Source organism: Asparagus officinalis, chromosome 2 (assembly GCF_001876935.1).
Source record: "Asparagus officinalis chromosome 2, Aspof.V1, whole genome shotgun sequence".
In the NCBI taxonomy this organism is placed as follows: domain Eukaryota; kingdom Viridiplantae; phylum Streptophyta; class Magnoliopsida; order Asparagales; family Asparagaceae; genus Asparagus; species Asparagus officinalis.
Window position 1 is genome coordinate 1842487 of NC_033795.1, and position 27893 is coordinate 1870379.

Consider the following 27893-nt stretch of genomic DNA (forward strand, 5'->3'; position numbering starts at 1 on the left):
AACCGTTTTACCCCCCTGCAGAACAACTTCTAGTCTACAAGGCAGGGGATCAAGGTAGTGAAGATGCCTAGTAAAGGAATTCTAGGACTTCAAAAAAAAAAAATCATCCGACTTTCTTATGTTGCTTGTCTTTCAAATTTTTGCATCCGTTCAATGCGATATTCTAATTTCGATTTACATTTTTTTTCTTCTTCTTCTTTTGTCTTTTTACATGTTAAGAAGAGGTCTAAACTTATCTCGTGTATAGTAGGGGTGCAAACGGTCCGGATATGGATACAAATACGTCTCAAAAAGAAAAATTCATATCCATACCTACTATAATCAGATACAGATACAAATATGCATGTGAATATGTAAGCGGGTAGACATGAGAATACAAAACAGATATGAAAAAACAAGACAATATTGAAAAAGTATAGTCCATACGTTACACGAGAGTTCATTAATATGTTTGTTATACTTGAAAAGCTAAGATTAGATATCTTGATCATCAAAATTAACTTCAAAATCCATTAATAGAAGGATATAAACTATTGTGACCGTATGACCGACATATATTCGAATATTTCATATACCGATCCGAATATTTTAATACATATCTATATTCCTTACCATATCCTTTCGGTTATAGATTCTACTAACCATGTATGTATCCTAACGGATACTTATATTTCTTCAAGATATTTTTTGCACCCTTAACAACATGTAAAAGATGCGATTAAGTAATTTCAACCTCGTACACTTTTCTATAATGATCAAGAAAATTTATGCAAGTATCATTTATAAAAATAAAATATCCATTGACAAAATTATTGTTTGGAGTTCTCACCCTTTTAGGTTTTATAATTAAAAATATATATTACGAGTAGTTTTGTTGGATTCATTTAGCCATGGAAAAAGACAATAAATATGAGAGAGGTTTGGATAAAAATGGACAATGAGAGAAAATAATGTCAAACGAAGGCAAAACTTGGGAAAATGCAACTCTTAGAAATGGCCCATGTTGAAGCCCATCTCCTACTCAAGGTTTTTGAGGCATGGGTTAGCTCTAAAAGTGGGCCATAAATGCAACTGCACGCATTGAACACCATTCCTTCCTCTTTGAGGCATAACCCTTAGGCCCATTGCTAAGTTAAATAGGCCTCAAGCTGGCCCAGTATCGGTCAATTTGGTCAGGCCCGTAATTCTCCCCGCTGAAATGCCTTTATCATCTCCTCCTCCATGTTCTCTCGCCCTCAGAGCTCCATCCAAAGCCCTGGTGGTTTTGCAGCTTAAACCCTAATAGTTTCTCCCTCTCTCATGAACTCACCGATGGCGAGCAGAGCGGTGACCGGCCTCTGCTCCCCTCCCCTCTGCGGCTTCATCTGCCATCGGTTCTTCGCCCATCGCCGCCCTTCTCATATCCGGTCTCCGGGCCTCGGAATCTGGAGCCCTCCCCTTTCGAGATCTCGCTGCAGCGGTTTCAGCCTTCGATTGAGGTCGTCGCCTCGCCAAATTCACAGCCTCGTTGAGTCGGTTATGGAGGAGCTGGAATCAATCCGTTCTCGAAAGCGGCTTCGGGCGTTAAATAAGTAATCTTGCTATTATTTTCTCTTTTTCTTAATCCCAAATCTGGTATTCACGAGAGTTTGTTTCATTTTCTTCGCGTTGGTAACCCATCACTGAAAAATTGGCGGGGGAAAAAAAATTCTGTGATCAGTGCGACTGTTTATTCTAAGGTGCAATTTATTTAGGTACTGGGCTGTTATTAGAACGTACAGCAAAGTGTAACTCTGCGAGATTATCCAAGTGTTGAGTGAATGAAACGATTGTTGGGAAATATTCTAATTTAGTAGCCCACAAAAGTCCGCTGTGCTTAGCGGTGAAATTCGCAGAGACCGCTGAAACAACAATTCTCGAGTACGCTCTGGTTTTTATAGAAACTATTGATACAATATTTTGGTTTCAAATAAGAAAGCAAGCAACACAGATACGGGCATGGTAGACCGATGCATACAAAGTACATGCGAATCAAGAATGATAGGGGCAGCGCTGAATGACAGAAGCTTCTGCTCTATATTGATTGTAGTCGAGCAGTTTGTTTCTAGGAAAACTGGAGAGAAATTAGAAATTTCAAGTTACGACTAATGTTGCATGTATTGGTGACTGTTGGTAGGTGTGAGGTGTGCTTTTATTATATGGAAGCTAGGGTTTCACTATTTTTCTTCCTTTTTCACATGAAAAGTAGAGATTGTTCTATGCGGCATATAGCACTTATTGGAATCTTTGTGATGCTAAGTTTCCTTTTCCAAAAAAACTAATAAAAAAAGTGTGTCCGCTGTTTTTTTTTTGCTGCTGTTTCCTCATGCCACACAGACCCTAGTAGTGGGTGCTGGAGTTAAGAGGTCGTGAAGGGCGTGATGAGCTGAAAAATGAGTCTCTGCTTAGAAGATTTAGTTTTCTCTTTCTAAAATACCAGTCTTTGTCCATAAAATAAGGCTTGGCTCAACTAATCTTAGACATAAGCTAATCCATGCAAAATGTTGATCTTCTTAAGGTTGCGGGAGGTGTAAAGTTTGTGTATCTAAGGAGCAACAAGGACTTTAGCAGTAACGAAAACAGTGACTGGTAATTTTGAAAGTATATGTGATGAGATTGCTAACAGTTTGAAACATGGTTGGTTTTGAGGTTTTAAGCTACTTAAATTATTATTAATGGAGGAATGTAGTATCCTTTTTGGTTCTTCCCTTGAGATTTCATAAATTTATGACTGAAGTAAGGAATTGTTTTTTTTTTTTTGGACTGGTAATTTTGAAAGCATATGATTCTGGCTGAATTCTTGAACTCTTTTTTTTCTTCATATATGACGTGATAGAAAATTCTAGACAATAAATGCTTAAGTTTGGCATATTCTTCATTTTACCTGTTGCACATATACTTAAGGACTGTGTGAGGTTTAAGTCATTATGCATAATCTCAGTTGATAAGTAATATTAAAACATTTTCTTAGCATATTATTCTAGTTGTAATTTGAAGATGATACCATATATCAAATCGATCTCACTTTACACATTTCTTTGGGTATATAATATTTATATTTGATCATGAAATATCTGTTCCAGATATTGCTACTAATTTATAAAATTTTGCAGAGTGGGATTTCCTGCCAGTAAGGAGCTATCTGAAGTAAAACTAGGCAAGAGGGTTCTCCAGAAAGGGTTATTGCTTGAATTTCGAAAAGATCCACAAAAATTGTTGCTAGCAGTAACCCAGAAGCCTGATGGAAAGAAAAACTGGATGGTGTACGATCAGGTTTTAACAGAAATAACCACTGCGGCTTGTTGAAATGGTCGTTAGGTGTTTATTTTATTTTATGTAAATATTTTCTATTTATCATGGTCTATGATTTCAACTTCTTTGAGCCATTCTGTCTGATTGTATGTCTCCAATATTTTCCTTATGCAACACAGAATGGCACTGTCTCCTCCATAAAGCCTCAGCAAGTTACATATATAGTACCTGGTATTGAAGATTTTGATCACACGGATATTCCTGCATTTATTCATAAAGCTCAGGATCTCTTGGTAGGTGGCAATATATGTGATTGTCGATTTTATAGTTCTTTGAATGCAAATATTTAAATTATTGTGATGGTTTCTGAAAGGACCCTACGATGCTAGAGTATGCTTGGGCAGAACTTTTGGAGAATAAAAAGCAAGTAACTGTTGAAGAATTAGCAGAGGTACAATTTAGCACAAACTTTCCCTTGTCTGTTAAGTTATGCTACTGAATTTGAAATTTTGAAAAAAAACTGCTTCTTCTTTTCATTGTTTATTGTTTCATCAGATTATTTACGGTAGCAGCGAGTCTCTGGAGAGCTACTGTACCCACCTCTTGCTATCAAAAGATGACATTTATTTTAATGAAATTGAGCGCAAGGGATCTCACACTGCTTATGAGCCTCGACCTGTTGTTCAGGTCATTTCCATATCATCTAGGAAACAGCCATAGGACTTCTATATGCCACCCATCTTTTGGTTACGAAATTTCTAATTTTCTTAACATAGAAATAGTTGTCTGCCACACATCTCAAAATTTATTTAGTGTTAGAGCAAATGAACAATTTTTCAATGTCGTGGCAGGTGGAAGAACTTTCCCATCGGAAGCGGGTTAAAGAGGAATCTGAGAAGGAACTACAAGAGTTTGTTGGGTTACTGAAATCTGCGAAGGCAAAGCCTGTGCACTCCAAGCCTCCTAAAAGTTCATGGACGTCAGAAGAGAGCATCGAGCGGTGGGTAAAATCTCTTGAAGCTTATGCCGTGGATGCATGTGAGAATGAAGAACAAAAGAAAACTGCTGGAAACGTAATTATTCTGACTCTTCATATATGAAGTAACACACACACACATACATACATATGTATGTACATATATACATATATACATACGTATGTGTGTGTGTATACAGGTTAGGTTCATTTATATTTGAGATATTTAATTTATGTATGTATGTATATATGTATGTATGTATGTATGTCTGTGTGTGTGTGTCTGTGTGTGTGCGCGCGCGCATGTACGTGTACTGGTGTGGGTTGTTGTGTACGTGGGTGTGTACATGTAGCCGCGTGTACGTGTGCTCGTATATATATAATATATATAATATATAATATAATAATATATAATAATATATATATTATATTATGAGAAAACGGAGGTGAGCTGGCAGCGTAGAAATTTCCTACGCTGCAAGTGTAAATGCATGTGAGCCCCACATCGATGTGACTGAGAGGGGCTCACATGTCATATCACTGCACGTAGGAATTTCCTACGCTGCCAGCGTCACCTCCCGTTCTCGTCTCTCTCTCTCGTCTCTGCTCTCCTCCTCTCTCTATATATAAGTATATATATATAAATAATATATATATATATATAATAGAGAGAGAGAGAAGAGAGAGATAATATATATATAGAGAGACGAGAGAGCGAGAGAGCAAGACATTCTATCCAACTTAAGTGATGTTCCACGCAAAGTTCCTAGCTCACACATTTATTAATATAAAAACACAATTTTCATATAGTACAAAGGACCTAGGCTCAATAGAAGTGTTTTAAAATAACTTTGGGTGACATACTATCCCTATCCGCTTAAGTTGACACAAGTTTTTCACACACACACACACCACACACACACAACACACACACACAACACACATATATATATATATTATATATATATATATAATATTATAATATATATATTATATATATACGGTTAGGTTTCAATTATATTTGATGATATTTAATTGATGTATTGTATATGTATGCTAGTGTGTATGTGTGTGTGTGTGGTGTGTGGGTGATGTAACGTGTGTGTGTGTGTGTGTGTGTGTGTGTGTGTGTGTGTGTCGGTGTGTGTGTATAATATATATTATATATATATATATATAATATATATATTATATATATAATATGATATATTATCGGTTAAGTCATTATATTTGAGATATTTAATTTATGTATTGCTAGCTAGCTTTCTATTCCTCCTCTTTTCCCCCCTTGTATTTTTTTGTGTAGGATCAGACTATATAGTAGTTAGTAACAATTTTCAATAACTTCTGTGTGGTTTCTTATGATTTCTTATTTTAATTCAATTTCATGTAGTGTCTCAACCACAAAAGCAGATAAATAGTAAGATGACTCTATTCCTTCACATGCATGTCACTACATTATTTTTTGTGTCAAATCATAAGTTGATATTTAGCTATCAATCTTTAATTTCTATCTCCCATGTATATTGTTTATATTCTTTATAAATGAGGGTAACTTGTTTAACTTGTTTGCTGCTTACTCACAAAAAGAAACGCCGATTATCTTTAGATGCATATCCTTTCTTGTAACAATTTCAGGTGCTGATGTATATTGTTATATTGCTGAAAGTACTTTTTTTGTTGATTGACACTGTGATAGATACTTAAAGCAATGGGACTGTTAAAGACATCAGCTGCTGCAGTGAATCTCCTTATAGATATTGGATATTTCCCTGTACATGTTAATCTGGATCTTTTAAAGTTCAACATTCGTACTGAGCATAGTGATGAAGTCCTCTTAGCTGCTGAAGATCTTATGATGCAATCTGCTGACCTTGATGAGGTAACTAATGGTGCGTACTTTCTCTTTCCTTCTCCTTCCGTGTCAGTTTGTTCAACATCAGTTGCCTTGTAGGTTAGCAGGAAAGATCTTACGTTCTTGAAAGTCTATGCAATTGACGTGGATGAAGCAGATGAGGTATTATAAGAATGCATTATTAATGGATTGTAGATTCGATTTTAACAAAATTTTCATCTTGATGTTTTCTTCATATATTTATTCCACTAGTAGAGACCTGCCTCACATCATCAGTATTTGGTTGATAATGCAGCTCGATGATGCATTGAGTGCAATGAGGCTGCAGGATGGTAGGATAAGGATTTGGATACATGTTGCAGATCCTACATGTTTGGTTAAACGTCAAAGCATAGTTGACAGGTTATTCACTTTTTCTTAGAAAAAAATCACCAGCTATATAAATTTATACTGTGGTTGAGAAAGTTTTATTATATTTACTTAGGGAGGCATTGCGAAGAGGAACTTCCATTTTTCTGCCTACTGCTACCTTTCCAATGTTTCCTGAAAAGCTTGCTATGGAGTCCATGAGCTTGCAGCAAGGGAAGCTCTGCAAGGCTGTCACTGTGTCCGTCACTCTCCATCAAGATGGCAGGTAACTTCTAGATTTACGACTTTCTATTTACATTCAAATGCACTCTTGTTTCTTCTTTTTCATTCAAAGTTAGGGCCAATTACATATATTTGGAGTACATAGCATTGCAGAATACACCATAGACAATTCCATCATCAGACCAACCTACATGTTGACATATGAGAGTGCAACAGAGCTGCTTCACTTGAACCTGGAAGAGGAGGCTGAACTTAGACTCTTGTCTGAAGCTGCATTGCTCCGATTACAATGGCGCCGTAGCCAGGTTGTTGTCTCAGCCTAAGATAATATTCTTCTGGTGTTTTTAGTTTTCAAAGACTCATCCGATCAATATATTTTCCTTGTGTTTATTTCTCAAAAGACAATTTTTTGGAAGCCTGATTGTTCTCTTGTGTCTCTCTATGTTACTCTGCAATTGCTATGTTTCAAAGTTTATCTGTTGATGGAAAAGTTATCAGCATAACTGTGATGAGGTACATTGATGCGTGTGTTACTGCTATCGTCTTGAGATAAACTGTTATGCTTCAGTTAGTCCTTCCAAAATTGGCAGTCACATGTGTCCGTCTCATGCTTATTGTCACAGTTCAAGGTTAGAAGCTAACAATAATTAGTACTCTAAAAGAACTTGAATATCACTGCCACAGTGGCGGACCTATTCAGGTTCAAAGTGGTTCACTTGAACCACCTGAAATTTTGCAAATTTGTAAATAAATACCTTGTTAATAGAAAATTACACAAAAAACAAAAGCAGAGAAAGAAGAAGAGAGCAAATGAAGAGGGACTTCTAAGAATAGTTATGCAATCCCACCTCAAATATATATCTACCATTTGTTTTGATTGTCAACCTCCATAAAAACTATACATTTCACAATTCACATAATAAAGCTTCTTTAATATAGAAGATAAATTAACAACAAATTAGTATCACATCATCCCTCTCTCTCACATAAGTATAGAGTCTTAAGTCCAAGCTTGTATGCTAATGTCAAATGATTTAGTTAATTTACTTAGGATGAAAATTTATACATTCATTAATCGTATGTAATAGATTTACTTTATGTAACTTTACAAGGACGTTTTTATAGTATCATTGCATCAAAGGGATATCGTTCGAACAAAAAAATTAACACATATTTTGAACCACCACTAAAAAGGCTCTAGATCCGCCACTGCACTGCCACCACTATCATCTTCTCCAAATAAACTGTAGTAAGTTATTAGCATGACTCTAAGATGACACCTCAGATGGATCAACCACTTTATTTGGACTGGCTAAATGGGACATGCAATTATTGTGAATTCAATATGTGGGTGACTTATTATCTTCTCAACCCTCCAGATATTTGTGTAAGAATTTTATGGTTGATGGAATTGTGTGATGGGTAGATGGAATACTGAAATGCATGTTTCAGCCCTCTTGTTTTTAATGAAATTTGTATATGTCAAAGGAGGAAATTCCATTTTGCCACTATCATAACCATCCCAGTTTGCAAAGATCCGGTGCATTATCTCCATTTCATGCATTTGTGAAATGCACATGTCTGCTCAATCCTTGCCACTGGAGAATGCTGTAGTTAGAAGTTCAATAGACCAAAGAATTCACTTACCTTTTGGATCTATTGTGATAATGCCTATAATTTCTTTGAGATAATTTACAAAATGTATACGCAGGGTGCGATCGACACAACTACAATTGAGCCACGCATCAAGGTGGTCAATGCTGATGATCCTGAACCTTCCATCAATTTGTATGTGGAAGACCAATCAGACCTTGCAATGCGACTTGTTTCTGAAATGATGATACTGTGTGGGGAAGTTGTAGCCACATTTGGTTCACACAACAATATTCCTTTACCATACAGGGGGCAACCCCAGTCAAATATATCATCATCAGCATTTTCCCATCTCCCGGAAGGACCTGTCAGGAGTGCTGCTTTCGTTAGAATTATGCGTGCAGCAGAGATGGATTTTAAGAAACCGATTCGTCACGGCGTTCTTGGTGTTCCTGGTTATGTACAATTCACTTCTCCTATCCGTAGATATTCTTGGTGTTCCTGGTTATGTACAATTCACTTCTCCTATCCGTAGATATGTTGATCTTCTAGCCCACTATCAGGTATGTTCTCTCATATGTACAATTCACTTCTCCTATCCGTAGATATGTTGATCTTCTAGCCCACTATCAGGTATGTTCTCTCAGTCATATTAAATACTTGAAACATTCTAGTAAAATTTATGGTAAGAATATGCTTGGGCCATTATTAGATATCCACTACTTTGTAAGTTCATTCTTTGTATGAACTGTGTACCAACTTGGTATAAGAACAGGGAAAAGTAGATTTCTGAATCAAATGTCATTAGAATTTAGAAGTGCTCATGTTTCCTTTCCTATTTGTTTTGTTTTTGAAAGCATTTCCCCCCATGATTGTTGGTCTTATAGAAAGAACAATGAAAGACTTGCAGAATGATTTATCATTCTACCAAAGTACAACACAAGCTAGTAAAGAGGTTCCTGAGGATAACTCTTTTGATGTTCACTAATCCCTTAACTCGATTGTCTGTGAGTAACAAGAGCGATGTTCCGAAGGGCTTTTCAGCTGTAGATTTCTACTTTGTGCCTCCATTCTTGAGCTGGGTTATTACCCTTCTCCTTTTGCATCAAAGAGTCTCTGGTTTGAGTCCTTTGGGATATGACCCAAGTCTATTCTCAGCTCTAGGTTGAAAAGTATTATTCGGATTTGCTCTAGGTTGCAGAATATTCTTCCGATTTGTGCAGGCAACCCTTATGTCCATTTACCCTTTCAAATAGAGTAATGAGAGGTGACGATAAGGTGAAATAGTTTAATTCTATATTTCTAGGTATGTTTTGTCAATTTTTTGGAATATTGAGTTTCACACTGAACCTGGATTACTTAGGGGCTAGGACAAGGATAGATCAGGCTTATACATTTCCTTTTACTTTCCCTTTTAAGCCAGAGGGCTCTGTAATTTTTTTCTGACATGCTATTCCTGGATTAGTTATGTATTGCTCGGATCTGAAGAAGCTTATTAAAAAGAACTAATTAACTTCCTATGGAACAGAATTAGGACTATTACATGCGTAGTGCTTAGAGCTACAACTTCGTGTTGCCTCTTGTTTTTGCTACAAATTTTTTAAATGTTTTCGTACTGCTTGTAGTTTCTTTTTTGGTACTTAATTACATCTCTTGGTGTTTTTTTAACTTGAAATTACTCTGCTTTCAGATCAAGGCTTTTCTTAGAAACGAGCCTCTTCCATTTTCGTCAGGCGAGTTAGAGGGAATAACATGCCTAGTTAACATGCATGTTAAATTTGCTAGGAGGCTTTATAATAGCAATCTAAGATACTGGTTACTGGAGTATTTGAGAAGACAGACGAGGGGAAGAAAGTTCCGTGCTTTAATACTCAGGTTCATCAAAGATAGGGTGGCAGCCATACTTCTAGTTGAGGTAAATGTCTGACGCCAGACATAACACTCTCCTACCTTGACCCTGAGGAATGGTGCTTTCGCCTCCTTATGCAACTAAATGCTCATTACTTTAATAATAATGTGGGATATTCCTTATAGTGGTGTGCTTTTCACTAGTTACTGAAACTTTTGAAGAGTATCATTCATAACTTATGATTGCCTTAGGTTGAATTGCAAATACCCCCTCCTATGCTATGACGGTGTAGCCGTGTATACTGCCTAAATTATTTTATTGCGCTTACACACCAGACAATATTATTTATGTAGTTTGGTTGAGACACATTGGAATCACATGATGATGAATTACTTCTTGTCGTCAGTTTAATTTGGAAAAAGCTAAATTCTCCTCTAAATTGAGGGGGAAAGTGCTTCTAACTGAGATTCTGGGGTGTTAAGTGATTAAAAAAAATGTTTAGGGTGTATACCAAAGTGGCTAGCCATAGTACATGGAGTATATCTGCAATTAGCCCTTCTATTGATACAGGAAGAAGTTTCTCAGCTACTAATATGGCAATATGTGTGTGTATATAAACGCTTATCAAAAGCAGCAGTTTTTTTGGTAATACTAAATAGTGTTCAGTGAGCAAAGCGCAAACTACAAGTGAGAATGTGTAAATATTTTTGCACGTCAATAGCTGTAACCTGTCTTCTTCCACAGTGCATCTTTGTGTTTGTGCAGATGTATGTTCTGTGCCCTTTTGTCTTCACTGCTAGTCTCTTTACAGGTAGGAATTCAAGCTTCTGCATCCGTTTCAGTCGGAAACCTGATCGGCGACGAAATAGAAGTTGTTATAGAAGAGGCTCACCCACGTGATGATGTTCTTTCCCTTAAGGAGGTACTAGTAGACCAAGAAGCTATTACCGAAGAAGTTTCCTAGAATTTTTTTTCAGGTAAGTCGAGACTAGTCCTATTTTCTCGTCATACTACTATATCACACTAACAACAAGCCTTCATCTGAAATATTGGAGATTGGCTGTATGACTCATATTCTTCCATCCAGTTCTGTTAATGGTTTCTCCTCCATTAAGTTAACCACTATCATCGTTATCCTTCCTAGTTGCTCTCAACCAAGTTCATGGAGGTCATTATCTACTTCTCGCCCTGTAACTTATAATCTTACTCTTTCTCCTAAGTTGGTGCATGTTGTCCTATTTTCCAAAGAATGTTGTGTAAACACCTTCTTCACGAGCACTATCTGCGATCACTTTTTATGTTTTCTATCATGTAGTTCCAGTTGTCCTTCGTCTGGGGTTTTGGGGTGATGAATCCACGGGCGTAGCTATCTTGACAACCTCTCCTACTGAGTTTTTTCATCTTAAATGTTCACAGATATTGGAGATTAAGAGGGAGATATTCAGATCCTAGCAGGAGCTCGGGAGACGGTATGGGCTACCAAGTTTTCACTAACTTACTGTATACGACGATCGTATTGTTGTTCTTTTGCATTCAGAAGTTCAGCAACTTAAGTGAAGCAGATATCTGAAGGATCAATTTTGCTATTTGAGACCAACCCCAAAGCAGCCATAATGCTCTCTCCTATAGCGAGAATGGTTACCGGATGCAAATATTTTTAGGTGAAGATGAAAGAGAGGGAGTTCTTTATTGGGGTTTATGGATGCATCATACATAACATGGCTAATAACTGCAGAGGCCAATTAAGCGCAATATTTCCTGTCACGGGAATTCGTTGCTAATGTAAATTGATTAAAGTTTTACGTTTTACGTAAGTTATAGAAAATTTAACCGGCTCAGTAGAGCATCGTCATTCTCAGTTCTGTTTTGTGCGTTCATCTTGATATTTTATGTTCATAGCATGTTTGGTAAGATGTACCGAGTCCCGCCACAATTAAAGCCTCCCTAAAAAAAAAGGAAAATGATAGGGACAAACCCCCAACCACATCCCAAACCACACTCCCTCTCTCATATATTACAGTGCACCGGGACTCATATGAGATTTTAAAATTTTAAAATCTTATATGGGGCCGGTGTACTGTAGCATATAAGAGAGGGGGTGTGATTTGGGATGTGGTTGGGGGTGTGCCCCTAGTGCCAACCAAAAAAAAGTATAGAACCTCTGAGAACGTAACATTATTATATTTGTAATATCAGAAAGGGTAATTTCGGTGTTGGTTCCTTGTCTTGAACAACTTGAATTAGTCCCTCAAATATCGAATTTGCTAATAGGTCCCTCAGATCATTCAAATTGCTAACCGTGGTTTTGATTAACTGTTAAAACACGTATCCATGTTACTATATATTAAAAACTTGGGAAAAAATGTGTCCATGCCCCAAAAGCAAAAACTTCATGTGACAAAGCACCTCATATTTTTTCCCATGTGGATCAGCCCCTTGAAGTGTGACACTTTGTACCGCAGCCCCTTTTTATTAATTATCACATGTCAGCTAAAGTAAAATTCTAAAACTATCCTTATCCTCTCTCCTCTCTGACCCAGCACTCACATCATCTCTCTCATCTCTCCTCTCTCTCTCTCTCTCAAAAAATAAAAAAAGAAAAAAAGAAAAAAAGAAAAAAGAAAGGTAAGGAGAAGTAGAGTAGAAGGGGAATGAAGAGAAATATCGTAATTAAGAAATAACGAAAATGTGTATTAATGTATCTCTATGAATGAAATTGCCACGGTGCCGCCGAGCGATATTCGAAACAATATAACGAGAGGTAGAAAATGAGCCCAAATGAAAGAAAGATACCGTGTGATAGATAATATAAAGGGCTACACACCGGCGCAGACGGTAGTGAAAACGGAGACCGGAGGTGGCCGTAAAACACGCGCGAAGTCGGCACGGCGCTGCTGTTTTCTGCTCGCTGCTGCCGCCGAGCGATGTTTCGGATGTTACCGAGAGATATAGAGAATGAGTTAGAGCGTGATACAAATTGGAGGTGATAGGCAACATGTAGGGCTACTCACCAAAGAAGAAATCGGTGAAAACGGAGATTGGAGACGATCAGAAAGTGCGTGCGAAGTCGGCACAAAACTATAGTTCTAGCCCACATCCCACCAGTTCTAACTTGTATCCCACCCGTTCTAACTTGTATCCCACCAGTTCTAGCCCACATCTTACTAGTTCTAATCAAAGCCCTTTTTTTTCATGCTAAGTTGTTAATTCTGGGTTCCACGTTAGTTCTAGCCCACATCCCACCAGTTCTAACGTTAGTTCTAGCCCACATCCCACCAGTTCTAACTTGTATCCCACCAGTTCTAGCCCACATCTTGCTAGCTCTAATCACAGCCATTGTTTTTTCATGCTAAGTTGTTAATTATAGGTTCCACGTTAGTTCTAGCCCACATCCCACCAGTTCTAACTTGTATCCCACCAGTTCTAGCCCACATCTTGCTAGTTCTAATCAAAGCCCTTGTTTTTTCATGCTAAGTTGTTAATTATACAAGTTAGAACTGGTGGGATGTGGGCTAGAACTAATGTGGAACCCAGAATTAACAACTTAGCATGAAAAAAACAAGGGCTTTGATTAGAACTAGCAAGATGTGGGCTAGAACTGGTGGGATACAAGTTAGAACTGGTGGGATGTGGGCTAGAACTAACGTGGAACCTATAATTAACAACTTAGCATGAAAAAAACAAGGGCTTTGATTAGAACTAGCAAGATGTGGGCTAGAACTGGTGGGATACAAGTTAGAACTGGTGGGATGTGGGCTAGAACTAATGTGGAACCCAGAATTAACAACTTAGCATGAAAAAAACAAGGGCTTTGATTAGAACTAGCAAGATGTGGGCTAGAACTGGTGGGATACAAGTTAGAACTGGTGGGATGTGGGCTAGAACTAACGTGGAACCTATAATTAACAACTTAGCATGAAAAAAACAAGGGCTTTGATTAGAACTAGCAAGATGTGGGCTAGAACTGGTGGGATACAAGTTAGAACTGGTGGGATGTGGGCTAGAACTAACGTGGAACCTATAATTAACAACTTAGCATGAAAAAACATGGGCTTTGATTAGAACTAGCAAGATGTGGGCTAGAACTGGTGGGATACAAGTTAGAACTGGTGGGATGTGGTCTAGAACTAACGTGGAACCCAGAATTAACAACTTAGCATGAAAAAAATATGGGCTTTGATTAGAACTAGCAAGATGTGGGCTAGAACTGGTGGGATACAAGTTAGAACTGGTGGGATGTGGGCTAGAACTAACGTGGAACCCAGAATTAACAACTTAGCATGAAAAAAACAAGGGCTTTGATTAGAACTAGCAAGATGTGGCCTAGAACTGGTGGGATACAAGTTAGAACTGGTGGGATGTGGGCTAGAACTAACGTGGAACCCAGAATTAACAACTTAGCATGAAAAAAATAAGGGTTGTGATTAGAACTAGCAAGATGTGGGCTAGAACTGGTGGGATACAAGTTAGAATTGGTGGGATGTGGGCTAGAACTAACGTGGAACCTATAATTAACAACTTAGTATGAAAAAAACAAGGGCTGTGATTAGAACTAGCAAGATGTGGGCTAGAACTGGTGGGATACAAGTTAGAACTGGTGGGATGTGGTCTAGAACTATAGTTTTGTGCCGACTTCGTACGCACTTTCTGATCGTCTCCAATCTCCGTTTTTACCGATTTCTTCTTTGGTGAGTAGCCCTACATGTTGCCTATCACCTCCAATTTGTATCACGCTCTAACTCATTCTCTATATCTCTCGGTAACATCCGAAACATCGCTCGGCGGCAGCAGCGAGCAGAAAACAGCAGCGCCGTGCCGACTTCGCGCGTGTTTTACGGCCACCTCCGGTCTCCGTTTTCACTACCGTCTGCGCCGGTGTGTAGCCCTTTATATTGTCTATCACACGGTATCTTTCTTTCATTTGGGCTCATTTTCTACCTCTCGTTATATTGTTTCGAATATCGCTCGGCGGCACCGTGGCAATTTCATTCATAGAGATACATTAATACACATTTTCGTTCTTTCTTAATTACGGCATTTCTCTTCATTCCCCTTCTACTCTACTTCTCCTTACCTTTCTTTTTTCTTTTTTTCTTTTTTTCTTTTTTTATTTTTTTCTTTTCTTCTTCTAGCTAATAGATTAATGCTCTGTGCGTCTCGGCCAGGACGACGAGCTTAATAAAGCTCTTAGTTTTAGAGAGAGGTGAGAGAGAGAGAGAGAGGAGATGAGAGAGAGAGAGGAGAGATGGATTAGAACTAGCAAGATGTGGGCTAGAACTGGTGGGATACAAGTTAGAACTGGTGGGATGTGGGCTAGAACTAACGTGGAACCCAGAATTAACAACTTAGCATGAAAAAAACAAGGGCTTTGATTAGAACTAGCAAGATGTGGGCTAGAACTGGTGGGATACAAGTTAGAACTGGTGGGATGTGGGCTAGAACTAACGTGAAACCTATAATTAACAACTTAGCATGAAAAAAACAAGGGCTTTAATTAGAACTAGCAAGATGTGGGCTAGAACTGGTGGGATACAAGTTAGAACTAGTGGGATACAAGTTAGAACTGGTGGGATGTGGGCTAGAACTAACGTGGAACCCAGAATTAACAACTTAGCATGAAAAAAACAAGGGCTTTGATTAGAACTAGCAAGATGTGGGCTAGAACTGGTGGGATACAAGTTAGAACTGGTGGGATGTGGGCTAGAACTAACGTGGAACCCAGAATTAACAACTTAGCATCCCCGACAACCTCCTCCCACCTCCGGTAAGCCCGGACAGCGGCGAAAATCTCCGAACAGCGAAGAATAAACCCGAACGGCGAGAAATTGCACTACAGAAAACTATAGTTTTGTGCCGAATTCGCACGCACTTTCTGATCGCCTCCAATCTCGGTTTTCGTCGATTTCTTCTTTGGTGAGTAGTCCTACATGTTGCCTATCACCTCCAATTTGTATCACGCTCTAACTCATTCTCTATATCTCTCGGTAACATCCGAAACATCGCTCGGCGGCAGCAGCGAGCAGAAAACAGCAGCGCCGTGCCGACTTCGCGCGTGTTTTACGGCCACCTCCGGTCTCCGTTTTCACTACCGTCTGCGCCGGTGTGTAGCCCTTTATATTGTCTATCACACGGTATCTTTCTTGCATTTGGGCTCATTTTCTACCTCTCGTTATATTGTTTCGAATATCGCTCGGCGGTACCGTGGCAATTTCATTCATAGAGATACATTAATACACATTTTCGTTATTTCTTAATTACGATATTTCTCTTCATTCCCCTTCTACTCTACTTCTCCTTACCTTTTTTTTCTTTTTTTCTTTTTTTTCTTTTCTTCTTCTAGCTAATAGATTAATGCTCTGTGCGTCTCGGCTAGGACGACGAGCTTAATAAAGCTCTTAGTTTTAGAGAGAGATGAGAGAGAGAGAAAAAAAGAGAGAGGAGATGAGAGAGAGAGGAGAGGAGAGATGAGAGAGAGATGATGTGAGTGCTGGGTCAGAGAGGAGAGAGGATAAGGATAGTTTGGAAATTTTACTTTAACTGGCATGTGATAATTAATAAAAAGAGGCTGCAGTACAAAGTGTCACATTTCAAGGGGCTGATCCACATGGGGAAAAATATGAGGGGCTTTGTCACATGAAGTTTTTGTTTTTAGGGCGTGGACACATTTTTCCCAAGAAAATAAATAATCGGACATAAGTGAAAAAAAAACAATCAAAGTAAAAATGAGAAACAAATTTTAGTAAAGAAATAAATCAAAAATACTTAATCATAATATTTAACCACATGCATTTGCACATGCATAAAACCTAGTCCAGCTAAAAAGTTTTTGTTAAATATCTTTCTTCCTAAAATGTGAGTACGATCAAAGTTGGTCCCATTTTTTGAGAGTTTAATTGCACTTAAATATCTTATAGTTCCCCAACATCACACTTATATACCCTCACTTGTTTCTAGCAACATTTATATACCCTAATATTTTTAAAACTTCCAATTTTATACCCTCACTTGTTTTTACCGGTGCTTATATACTTTAAAGTTTATAAAATTTGCATTTAAATATTTTAAGTTCTTAAAATTTTCACTTAAATACCCTTAAGTTTGTCTCTTTATCTGAGGAATCTAATGGCAATTTCAACCGTTTGAGGGACTAAGTCAAAATATTAAAGATCTAAGCGCCTATACCAAAAAACCCCTTGTAAGTACCCCGTACACCCAATTTCTTCCCCAAATCAGCTCCCTTTCTCTCGTCAATTCGTCCCCTGTTCTCCAAAACCCTAACCCTAGCGATTCTCCGATTATTCAATTTGAAGACGATTTCGGGCAAGATTAGCGTGAAAAAGTGACAGATCGACGACGAATTCAATCGGAAGACGAACTTCGCACATCGAGAGGAGGAAAACGCGAAGGTCCTACAACTACGCAATCCCTTACTTTTTTTTTTCATTTTTCCTCGACTTATTTCTTAAATTCTTACTTTTTATACATTTTCTTTCTAAATTCTTGATTTTTGTAGTTGTAATGTTGAATTGTTACACCCACGTCCCATGCTTACCTGCTCATGTTGAACAACTGCAATTTTAATTCTTTTTGATAAGCAAACAATTACAAGGGAAAAAAGAACCGCGAATGAGGTTAAAGAAAATTCTTTTGCGTTAAATTTAACTTGCAATCTCATTTTCTTAGTCTATGTTTGATAACTAGGATGCTTGTGGCGTTTCTGTTTTGTTTTTGAAAAAAAACAAAACAATACGCGTTTGAGAAATAAGTCCTACGTTTAAAGCCCTACGTTTTCATTTCCCCAAATCATCTGACCCAAGCTTCAGATCTCGTCCTCACCAGCGCCTTGCGACTACGCCGTCCCTGTGTCCCCCAAGCGCCGTCGCTGCCTTCCCTACCCGTTGCCATTGTCTAGACTCCTTCGCTGTCGTGTCGAGTTCTCTCCCAAAACCCGTCGCTGCCGCTGTCGCCCAGATCCCTTCGCTGTCGCTTCCGAGTTCTCCCCCAAAACCCGTCGCCGTCGCCGTCACCCGTTGCCATTCAAGGGTATTAAGTTTCTATAATCTTAATTCATTTTTTGATCTTGTTATTTGATCCGAATAAGGTTTTTTGTGTGGAATTAGATTTCCCCCCCGGTACCGTTTGGCAAAAGTTTAAGTGAGGGTTTAAGGAGACTTAACCCCTTCTTAACCCGCCAAACACAATTTTTATACAAAGGTTAAAGTGAGTTAACTCTTCATAATTTGCCAAACATAAAAAATATAGAAGAGTTAAGCTAACCCCTCTAGAGGGATTAAAATGAGTTAAATATAGAAGAGTTAAGCTAACCCCTCTAGAGGGATTAAAATGAGTTAACCCCTCAAAATGAGGGGTTTATTAATACTCCTATTTAGAAGGATTAAGATTAAAATGAGTTAACCCCTCAAAATGAGGGGTTTATTAATACTCCTATTTAGAAGGATTAAGAGTTAATCTTTCTAATTATAAAGAAAATAGTCAAAATCATTGTTATTCCCAAACACTAAAACTGATCACAATGGTTAAAATAAAACTTATTTAATGGTTTAATAATTTAGTCATTCAGGTACCGTTTGGGAAAGGGTTAAGTGAGGGGTTAAGGAGACTTAACCCCTTCTTAACCTGCCAAACACAACAAATCTATCTAAGGGTTAAAGTGAGTTAACCTTCCATAATTTGTCAAACATAAAAAATATAGAATGGTTAAGTTAACCCTTCTAGAGGGGTTAAAATGAGTTAACCCCTCAAAATGAGGGGTTTACTAATACTCCTATTTAGATGGAATAGGAGTTAACCCTTCTAATTATAAAGAAAATAGTCAAAATCATTGTTATTCTCAAACACTAAAACTGATCATAAGGGCTAAAATAAAACTTATTTAACGGGTTAATAATTTAGTCCTTCGGATTATCAAATGGGCTAAGTACATTAATCCTTCTTTTTAACCCCTCTTCATTAACCCTTTGCCAAACGGGGCCTCAAATTATCAAATGGGCTAAGTACATTAATCCTTCTCTTTAACCCTTCTTCTTTAACCCTTTGCCAAACGGGGCCTGAGATTTTAGATTAAATTCGAGGGGTGTTATGCTTCTAAAATCTGATTTTAGATCTTGACTGATTGATTTGGTTTAAGATTGCAGTGAGTTTTGTGAGATCTCTTGTGAATATCTTTCTATATTTAGCTAATCATCAATTGTATATTAGGTTTGCTTAATTAGCTTTTAAATCATGCAATTAATTTGAATTAATATTTTGTAGATATCTTCAATTTGGATTCCTATTTTGCAAATGCTTGAAATGATGGTCTTTGTGATCAACATATGCGGATTGACTTACCCTTTCTCTCAATATCAAATCAATAAAAAGTCAATATACAAGTGAGAAAAATTGACAAACACAAATCCACAACCACAAGCAAATACAAATAAACAGGACTAGTTGGATACTAGAAGACTGTTTTGTCCCCAAATCAACCTTTGGAAAGTATTTCCTCTTAAGACAGTAGAAAATGAAGAATATTTAAGATGTGTTGGTGGCTATGAAATTGTTTTTTTTTATTTCTTTTGGTGTAAGAACACCCCCAATTGCATCAATTGGTATTTGCTCCTCATTATAAGATGTCAGTTTCCTCGAATCTTCATCCTCTTTGCAAAGTCCTAAAGTTTGTTTCTTTTTCTTATGTAATAGATTTTCTTTTGTTATATAAAACCCATTTGAAATTCTTCAAAAAGCTTGGTTCTTTTTCGAGTTTCTGGACATGGCTATAAAAGAAAGAACACAATTTTAATTACCCATTTTGTTGATTTGGTTCTTTATTTATGGATTTAATGATTGCTTAAATTGGGAGAACACTACAGGAAATAGAAACTTATGTTTATTTCCTAAATTTGCCTATTCCAGCAAAAATTTGAAGCCCGCTGCAATATAATTCTTTCTTATTTTGTAGTAGATAACATGTTTCTTTAACAAATATTGTGATTAGGTATTAATTGTTGCTAATTCAACTGCTTAAAAGTCTGGCAAGTAAAGTTGTATTCCAAGTTCTTCCATCATGATTTTATGGAGGACTTATTATTATATTTTTTCAGTATTTGAAGGAACTCGTCCTTGATGCTAGAGCACATGATGTGGGTGTAGTAGTTCTAGCCTAGAGATATGGGGCTGGTGTGTCTCTATGCCTTTCTGGTGCTTCCTACTTAACAGCGTATGCTTGCATGCCCGCCCAAAACCCGTGCATCTGGACCAGCCAAGGAAACCGAAACCTAAAATTTTCTGGTCTATAACAGCAGAAAGGCTACTCTAGCTTCCTAGATGCAAAACATTGGTTCTTACAGTATGGATCCTGATCTTCTGATGAGTCGTAAGAAGATGCAGGACACAATGTAAGTGTAGTGAATGAAAAGTTATGCATCAGTTGTTTTACATTAGCTTTTACACAATGTAAGTGTAGTGAATGAAAAGTTATGCATCAGTTGTTTTACATTAGCTTTTATTGGCAAACAAAAGATTTCTTCTCATAGAATATCAATTTGTTCCATCTTGAGCTGCCTTGTGCCCATTTCCAGTAAATAAATTACCCTCTATTTGTGGAACATATATACTGTTAGTTATCTACAGAACCTTCTGGTTCTCCTTGAGCATTCACTTGTGGAACCTAGATGGTTCTACGCATTTATTAGTGAACACAGAGCATAAAATTACTTAGAGAGATTTATATGTTAAGTTTTAATTGGTATAACCAATCACAGTGTAGCTCGCTCCTAATAAACTATCCTCTTTTTAAGCATAAAAGTTTAGAAACTTATCCTCTTAAAAACCTACTTTACAGTGTAACATGACATTTAAGAGAGCTGTAGTCTGCTCAGATTGCATCTTGCAGTCCCTTTTGTATACTTTAGCCACTGTTACTGGCAAAAGCAATGCAGCCACCATTTCCAGTCAGTACATGTTTAACTGTTGTATTATTTTCCTGGCATCCATTCTTTGCCTATCACTGAACTTAGTTATGCATTTCTTATTTGATACAATTTAATATAGATCTATGGAACTACATGATACAAGAATGCCATTACTTTCTTTTTACCCAGGTCAACATTATTTAGATTCTGTCCATTCAAAACTGAAAGTTGTATGCTTACTAATTATTTGTTAGTAATGTATTTGAGAATGATATTGTTCTAGTCTGTTTTTGTTGTATTCTATTTGGATACTCTCTTATACGAAATATGGAATTCTTAAAATTTCCATTGTGCCTTAAATGTGCAAGTGTTTTTAGGTTTTTTTCCCCTCACTTCTTACAGCAGTCAGTGTCTCCTGAGAAGGCAGAGTAATCCATACGGCGAATGGATACAAAGGTTACCAGATATTTCTAGGAAATTGGAGGAGCGCATATTTAAGGATGCCCCCTCAAAGGTTCTGTCTTCTTGCAGATTATGTTCTTTTCTGTTGCTACAGAACTATTTTTTGCCAATTCAACATTTTATTCATCTTTTAACATATGCTGCATAGATTAGTTGTTTGCAGCATTTGTATGACAGGCTCTTCCTTCAGTAAAATATATGAAGCTACCGACTCAACTTCGCGCACTCTGTTAACTATGCATTTTCCTTTCTTATCGTTATATTTTTTTTTCAGGAAGATTATATGAACATGACGGTGGCGAAAATTGATCAGCAATTACAGTCTATATTGAGGAATGTACAAAGCAGTCAACAATCGTCTCAACATATATCATCTTCCTCTGCCATTAGTACGATGATACCAACACCTGGTATGCTTCATAGCGGCAGCAGTCTAAACACAGTAGTGAATATGGAAAACACATCGAGGAATACCAGCGGTACAAGTATGGTGGTGCAAACCACAAATTCTGGGACTTTACTACCTACTCCATATGGTTCCGCCAGTGTTGGTAACATTGCCTCTTTTAATGCATCAAATGGCTGTAATTGCTTAAGTCTTTGCTTACATTTCATCTTTTTCATCTTAACTGTTGCCAACAGTGACTGGTCTTCTTTTGCAGAACCTAGTCCCAGTGGTTACCAACAATCACCTGTTAATGTTGCTCATGGTTCTGGTGGAAGCAGTATGATGCCATCTACTGGCATATCGCAGGAATCAAGTCAAATGATGCCAACTCCTGGATTAAACAATGCACAGTCAATGCCAATAAACTCTGAACGCTCTCATGGAGGTGGATTGTCCAACATTGATGCGACTATGGTCTCTCATCAACCACAGCAAAAGCAATATGTTGGAAGTCAAAACAGTCGTATATTGCAAACCCTTGGAGGCCAAAGAGGAGCTGGGATGAGGTCTAATATGCAACAGAAGGCTTCAGCATACGGGCTTCCAAATGGAGTTCTGGGTAACAGTTTAGGTTTAATTGGAAGTAATGTCCAGTCAGTGAATGGGCTTGAAGCACCTGAGGGGTACCCGAGCACTGCTTCTTATGTTAGTTCTCCAAAATCTTTACATCAACATTTTGACAGACATCATCGCCAGCAAGTAGTACCAAGTAATGTCCATCGTCATATCTCATTAATCCATTTCTCGTTGTTGCATGTTTTTCCACTTGCACCTTGCTCCTTTTTTTCTTTTACGTTTATACATTTCCTTTGCTATTTGTGACTTGCAAGAAGTATACTAAAATTCTCTTTTTCTTCCTTGCAGCATCATTGTCACAGCAGTTGTTGCCTGCAGGAGGTCATGGATATCCAAATGCAGCTGATTTATCAGATTCTAGGAATTTGTATGGTTCTGCATCATCTTATGCATCTACAGTTAATAACAGCCAAAAAACAAATTCCATGACTTTGCATTCAAAACCAAGAATTAACCACGGAGTCTTAACTCATCATTCTAGTTTGCCGTCGTCACTACAGCCTTCACACGTTAAGACTCCAATGGTTGATAGTTCACAACATATGAATTTCCAAACACCGCAAACATCCCAGGACCATTTGTTCCATTCACAACAACAAATGCAAAATTTTCAATCTAAGCAATTTCAGCAGCCTCATCAGTCCTATGAAAAGCTCGTTCAACACCAGCATCAGCAACATGCTCAAGGAAACCACGGTCAACAACTTATACCAAAGACCGACACCTTAAGGCAGTCTTCTACATCATCTAATATTGGGGGGCAGTTGCCACAAGAGCATGGTACTGGATCCTATATTGAGTCATTGCTCCCTCACGCCACCCAGCAACTTCACCTGTCAGAGGGTCAAAATCAATTCCAGAATAATACTCCTATCAGCAACCTTTCTAATGATACTCAGTTTCTTGGTCAATTCTCTGGTTCGCAGGATTTTCGACCTTCTTTATCACAAGGTTCTCAGCATATGCTGCAGGCTACCGAATCACAAAATGACTTTAGCCATCTCTTGACTGCATCACAACCTGATGCATTTCAGCAGCATTGGAACCCTCAGCTGCAACAAAAATCACAAATAGCTGACAGTTTGTTACTTGAGAAGCAGTTGCAAGAGGAACTCCACCAGAGAATTAATGGACAGGATGAAGCTCAACAACCTAAAATGTCTTCAGACGGTTTTTCTGTTCATGCTCCTGCAATGCAAAGTGTTACTGTCCCACAACCATCGAGTGGATTAGTTTGTGAACTAAACTCTACACAGAAAAGGAATTATCATAACCAGATGAGGTGGTTGCTTCTTTTGCTTCATTCTCGTAGATGTTCAGCTCCTAAAGGGTCATGCCAAGAACCTAATTGCGTAACGGTTCAAGAATTATGGTTGCACATGGATAGGTGTAACTCGCAACAATGTGGGCTTCCTCGTTGTTATCAGTCAAAACGTCTTCTTCGCCATTTTCGTAAATGCCAAACAGAGGCTTGTCCGGTATGCATTACTGTACGTAAATTTGTAGCCTCCCATCGTAAAGCACGGAATGTGCCTCATTCCAATGCTTGTATAGAAGTTCAGAGAAACGAATCATGGAAATTTATCAGCACAACAAGCAACGATAGTTTGACTAGTAAGAATGGCTCTGTGCCTTTTGAAACTTCTGATGCGCCAGAATCATCACCAAAACGCTTGAAGGCTCCACAATCCTTCCCTTCACTTGTACCCAAGAGAGAAACTTCTCCTGTTTCTCTTCCTCCCATGAACCTGCCTAATGCTTCATTGGACAAACAATTCCAAGGCTCCCACCAAGCTGAGTTAGTCATGCCTTCTAAGCCCGAGTTTGAGGTTGTTGAAGTGAAAATTGATTCGTCAATAGGATCTGGGAGAGGACATCTTCCCATCTTTGGTGACTCAGAAGGTGATCATTCAAAGAATCTACATGTTGGGAGGACTGATCTTGAACCTATGTTTCTCAATGAAATTGACGGTCATGCTAAGCAAGAAACTGTTGTTGAAAAAGAGATGGATCAAGCTGTAGAAGTTAAGCAGGAAGTAAATGCCCCACAAGCTGACCCTGAAGGTGGAAGTAAATCAGGAAAACCAAAGATCAAAGGTGTATCACTCACTGAATTGTTTACTCCAGAGCAAATAAGGGAGCACATTGTTAGCCTTCGGCAGTGGGTTGGCCAGGTGAGCCTTTCCAATATGACGACATATTGGGTTTTCTTTATGTGGCAATGATTGATCGCCTTTTGCAGTGTCTTTTTTCATCTTGAATTCTAATCTCTCCTCATATTGCACAACACATACACCCTACTTTATTTTTTTATTTGTATTTTGATGTTTGCTTGAGATATCGTTGATAGTGATTACTTTGGATATTAGAAGGTTGGATTAGCTATTACTACTTAACCTTTTTACTGGGCTGTAAATTACAAGATGTTAATGTTATTTTTGGCTTTAGCCTTTATCCCACATTATTTTCTTCCTTTCTTTTATCTGTTTGCCTTTAACTATTTGGCCTTCTGTTTTGTTCAGAGTAAAGCTAAGGCTGAAAAGAATCAAGCAATGGAACGTTCAATGAGTGAAAACTCATGTCAATTGTGTGCAGTTGAAAAACTCACCTTTGAACCCCCTCCGATATACTGTACTCCATGCGGTGCTCGCATAAAACGAAATGCAATGTATTATACCATGGGGAGTGGTGACACCCGACACTTCTTTTGTATTCCATGTTACAATGAGGCTCGTGGAGACACTATCGAAGTAGAGGGTTCTGCATTTCCAAAGGCAAAGCTTGAGAAAAAGAGAAATGATGAGGAAACTGAAGAATGGGCAAGTTTTTAACACTTTTATCGGACTTAACGTTTTATGTAATATTTTGCTTTGAATGTTCTGCTTACTTTCTTCTGTTGCAGTGGGTTCAATGTGACAAATGTGAAGCCTGGCAGCATCAAATATGTGCGCTCTTTAATGGGCGAAGAAATGATGGAGGACAAGCAGAGTACACTTGTCCTAATTGCTATATAAAGGAGATAGAAAAAGGGGAACGTAAACCCTTACCGCAGAGTGCTGTTCTTGGAGCAAAAGATTTGCCAAGAACAATTCTGAGTGATCAAATAGAGCAACGCCTTTTTAAACGACTGAAGCAGGAGAGACAAGAGAGAGCAAGACACCTTGGAAAAAGTTATGATGAGGTAATTCTCACAATAAACGGTTGCATTTCTCCATTGAAATGTGTTGCTTTAATGACAATGCAACATATAAATCTTATAAAAGGAACAATATGTGAAACCTATATCATTATTGTATTCAACTGAGCCTCTTCCATCAAAATAGGTATAGTACCCCAAGTCTTACGAGTGCAAACTGTGCTTTTGCCCTCTATTAGTTGGTGACATAGTCAAGGTGAAAATACTACAAGAATACACATATTACACCTTCAGCGCTGGTAGGTTAGTAGGTATACTTAGCTTTGTTTGAGTCATGAAACTAAGGAGAAATTCTGCAAATATATACTATACTAAAAGCAACTGCCATTGGTTGCACCGTTGCAGGTATTGATGCATGGTGCAATGTCCTTTTATCTTTTCCCACCTTAAATGACATCATAATGTAATAATTAGTCAAGTAATATAACTGCATCATTGTAAAATATTTTTTGAAGTTTCCATTTCACTTAATCCTTCAATTGGAATACACTCACCGTTGATTGTTGATTACTTACATTTGAAATCCTCACACTTAATACCCTCTCTTATAACTAATTCCAAGTTTATATTTAATCACGTTGCTGTTATTAAGTACATATTTTCCAGTCCTGTGCATGATGCCCACTTCACTTGCTCCTTTCTTTGTAGTACACCTACAATCGATTTTCCTCTCTTTTACCTGCTATATGTCTGTTTGTATTTCCGTTCAAATTCAGAAACATATAATACACTGTTCCCTACAAAATAATATACCAGATATTTTTGTTCTACACATATATAATATTACTGAAAGAATTCACTCATTCCAGAAATGTGACTGTGTCAGTTATACTTTTAACTATATTCCTTGCAAATAACTATCCATGTCTTTCAAACTTTCATGCTTCTCTACACCTAACTCATTTACTGTTGAGATGGTTTTTCTTGGCTTGCATATTGACATTTGTTTTTATTAATGTTTTAGATTCCAATGAGAAAAGGATCTTTGTCGGTGTCATTTTGTTTAGCTAATCATCAAAGTATAATATTACCATAATATATATGCATCAACATTATAACACTAAGTCCATAAGAATTAGTTTTCATTAACTATTTTTTTTCCTAAATGATGAGGTTAAGGATATACCTCATGTCTGAGCTTCTGCAATTTTATGCAACACATTTGCGCGTGCTACCATTTGCAATTTAGAGTCTTTAACACGGTTATCACCCCCCCTCTGTTCATGGTTGTTGATCTAGTTTTTATGTCATTAATTGAATATAAGGACTTCGATATGCGATGGCATTGATACTGCTGTCCACATTCAGGTTCCAGGCGCTGAAGCACTTGTTGTCAGAGTTGTTTCATCAGTTGATAAAAAATTGGAAGTGAAGCAGCGGTTTTTGGAGATTTTTCAGGAAGAAAATTACCCAACAGAATATCCCTACAAATCTAAGGTACAAAATCCTAAATTCGTCTAGTTACTGGCTTTCTTTTTGCCCATTTTATATGCAGTTAGAAGATCATGCAACTGGGTTTTGGGGGATCATGTTGTGTATGGCGCTTATACATAGTTGAAAGGTGAATTTATACAAGTCCTTGTGCAGGTTGTGTTGTTATTTCAGAAGATAGAAGGTGTAGAAGTATGCCTATTTGGGATGTATGTCCAAGAATTTGGTTCAGAATGCCAATTTCCTAATCAGCGGCGTGTTTATCTTTCATATCTGGATTCTGTCAAATACTTCAGGCCTGATATCAGAACAGTGACAGGAGAAGCTTTGCGTACTTTTGTTTACCATGAAATTCTGGTATATCTTGACTCTCTACATAAACTCAACTGTAATATTTACTGTTCAAATATTTATACTCTTTTCTTACTGATTCATTCTTTTAATAGGTTTAATTTCTAATTTTATTACCTAGGGACTTCTATCACATTATCATCGGAGACCTGTTCTTGGGAAACAATATTGACTTACCTTATCTATTCATTGTTGTCATGGTTGCAGATTGGATACCTTGAATATTGCAAAAAACGAGGTTTTACGAGTTGTTACATATGGGCTTGTCCTCCACTGAAAGGCGAGGACTATATATTATATTGCCATCCTGAAATTCAGAAGACACCAAAGTCAGACAAGCTGCGAGAATGGTGAGCCTGGCAAATTCTGATTATTTCATGTT

General features: G+C 37.7%; 2 protein-coding genes across 8 annotated transcripts in view; both read left to right on the forward strand.

The window, feature by feature from the left end:
- LOC109829866 (ribonuclease II, chloroplastic/mitochondrial) lies at positions 1244-11996 on the forward strand. 4 transcript variants are annotated; one of them, XR_002244149.1, is made up of 17 exons: positions 1244-1571; positions 3132-3291; positions 3450-3563; positions 3644-3721; positions 3826-3957; positions 4122-4343; positions 5946-6128; positions 6201-6263; positions 6397-6503; positions 6586-6735; positions 6838-6997; positions 8404-8731; positions 8781-8848; positions 9976-10200; positions 10946-11111; positions 11222-11302; positions 11551-11996. XR_002244149.1 is itself a non-coding variant. In XM_020396931.1 (16 exons), the coding sequence occupies exons 1-15, from the start codon at positions 1300-1302 to the stop codon at positions 11096-11098; spliced, it is 2415 nt and encodes an 804-aa protein (XP_020252520.1). In that variant the 5' UTR covers positions 1244-1299; the 3' UTR covers positions 11099-11111; positions 11551-11996. The 4 variants fall into 4 exon arrangements, 3 of the variants coding, with proteins under 3 accessions (XP_020252520.1, XP_020252521.1, XP_020252522.1); XM_020396931.1 differs by lacking the exon at positions 11222-11302; XM_020396933.1 differs by lacking the exons at positions 1244-1571; positions 11222-11302 and having other exon boundaries at positions 3183-3328.
- The window catches only part of LOC109829868 (histone acetyltransferase HAC1-like), a 16153-nt gene continuing 5588 nt past the window's right edge, over positions 17329-27893 (forward strand). The window contains exons 1-11 of one of the 4 annotated variants that reach the window (XM_020396934.1): positions 17329-17540; positions 20238-20531; positions 21450-21561; positions 21784-22060; positions 22172-22666; positions 22822-24707; positions 25056-25352; positions 25436-25714; positions 27038-27166; positions 27317-27517; positions 27719-27861. In XM_020396934.1, coding sequence (XP_020252523.1) covers positions 20461-20531; positions 21450-21561; positions 21784-22060; positions 22172-22666; positions 22822-24707; positions 25056-25352; positions 25436-25714; positions 27038-27166; positions 27317-27517; positions 27719-27861 — 3890 coding nt within the window. In that variant the 5' untranslated portion in view covers positions 17329-17540; positions 20238-20460. Of the gene's footprint in view, positions 17541-17987; positions 18178-20237; positions 20532-21424; positions 21562-21783; positions 22061-22171; positions 22667-22821; positions 24708-25055; positions 25353-25435; positions 25715-27037; positions 27167-27316; positions 27518-27718; positions 27862-27893 lie in introns of those variants that run through there. The other 3 variants (XM_020396937.1, XM_020396938.1, XM_020396935.1) reach the window with 3 other exon arrangements.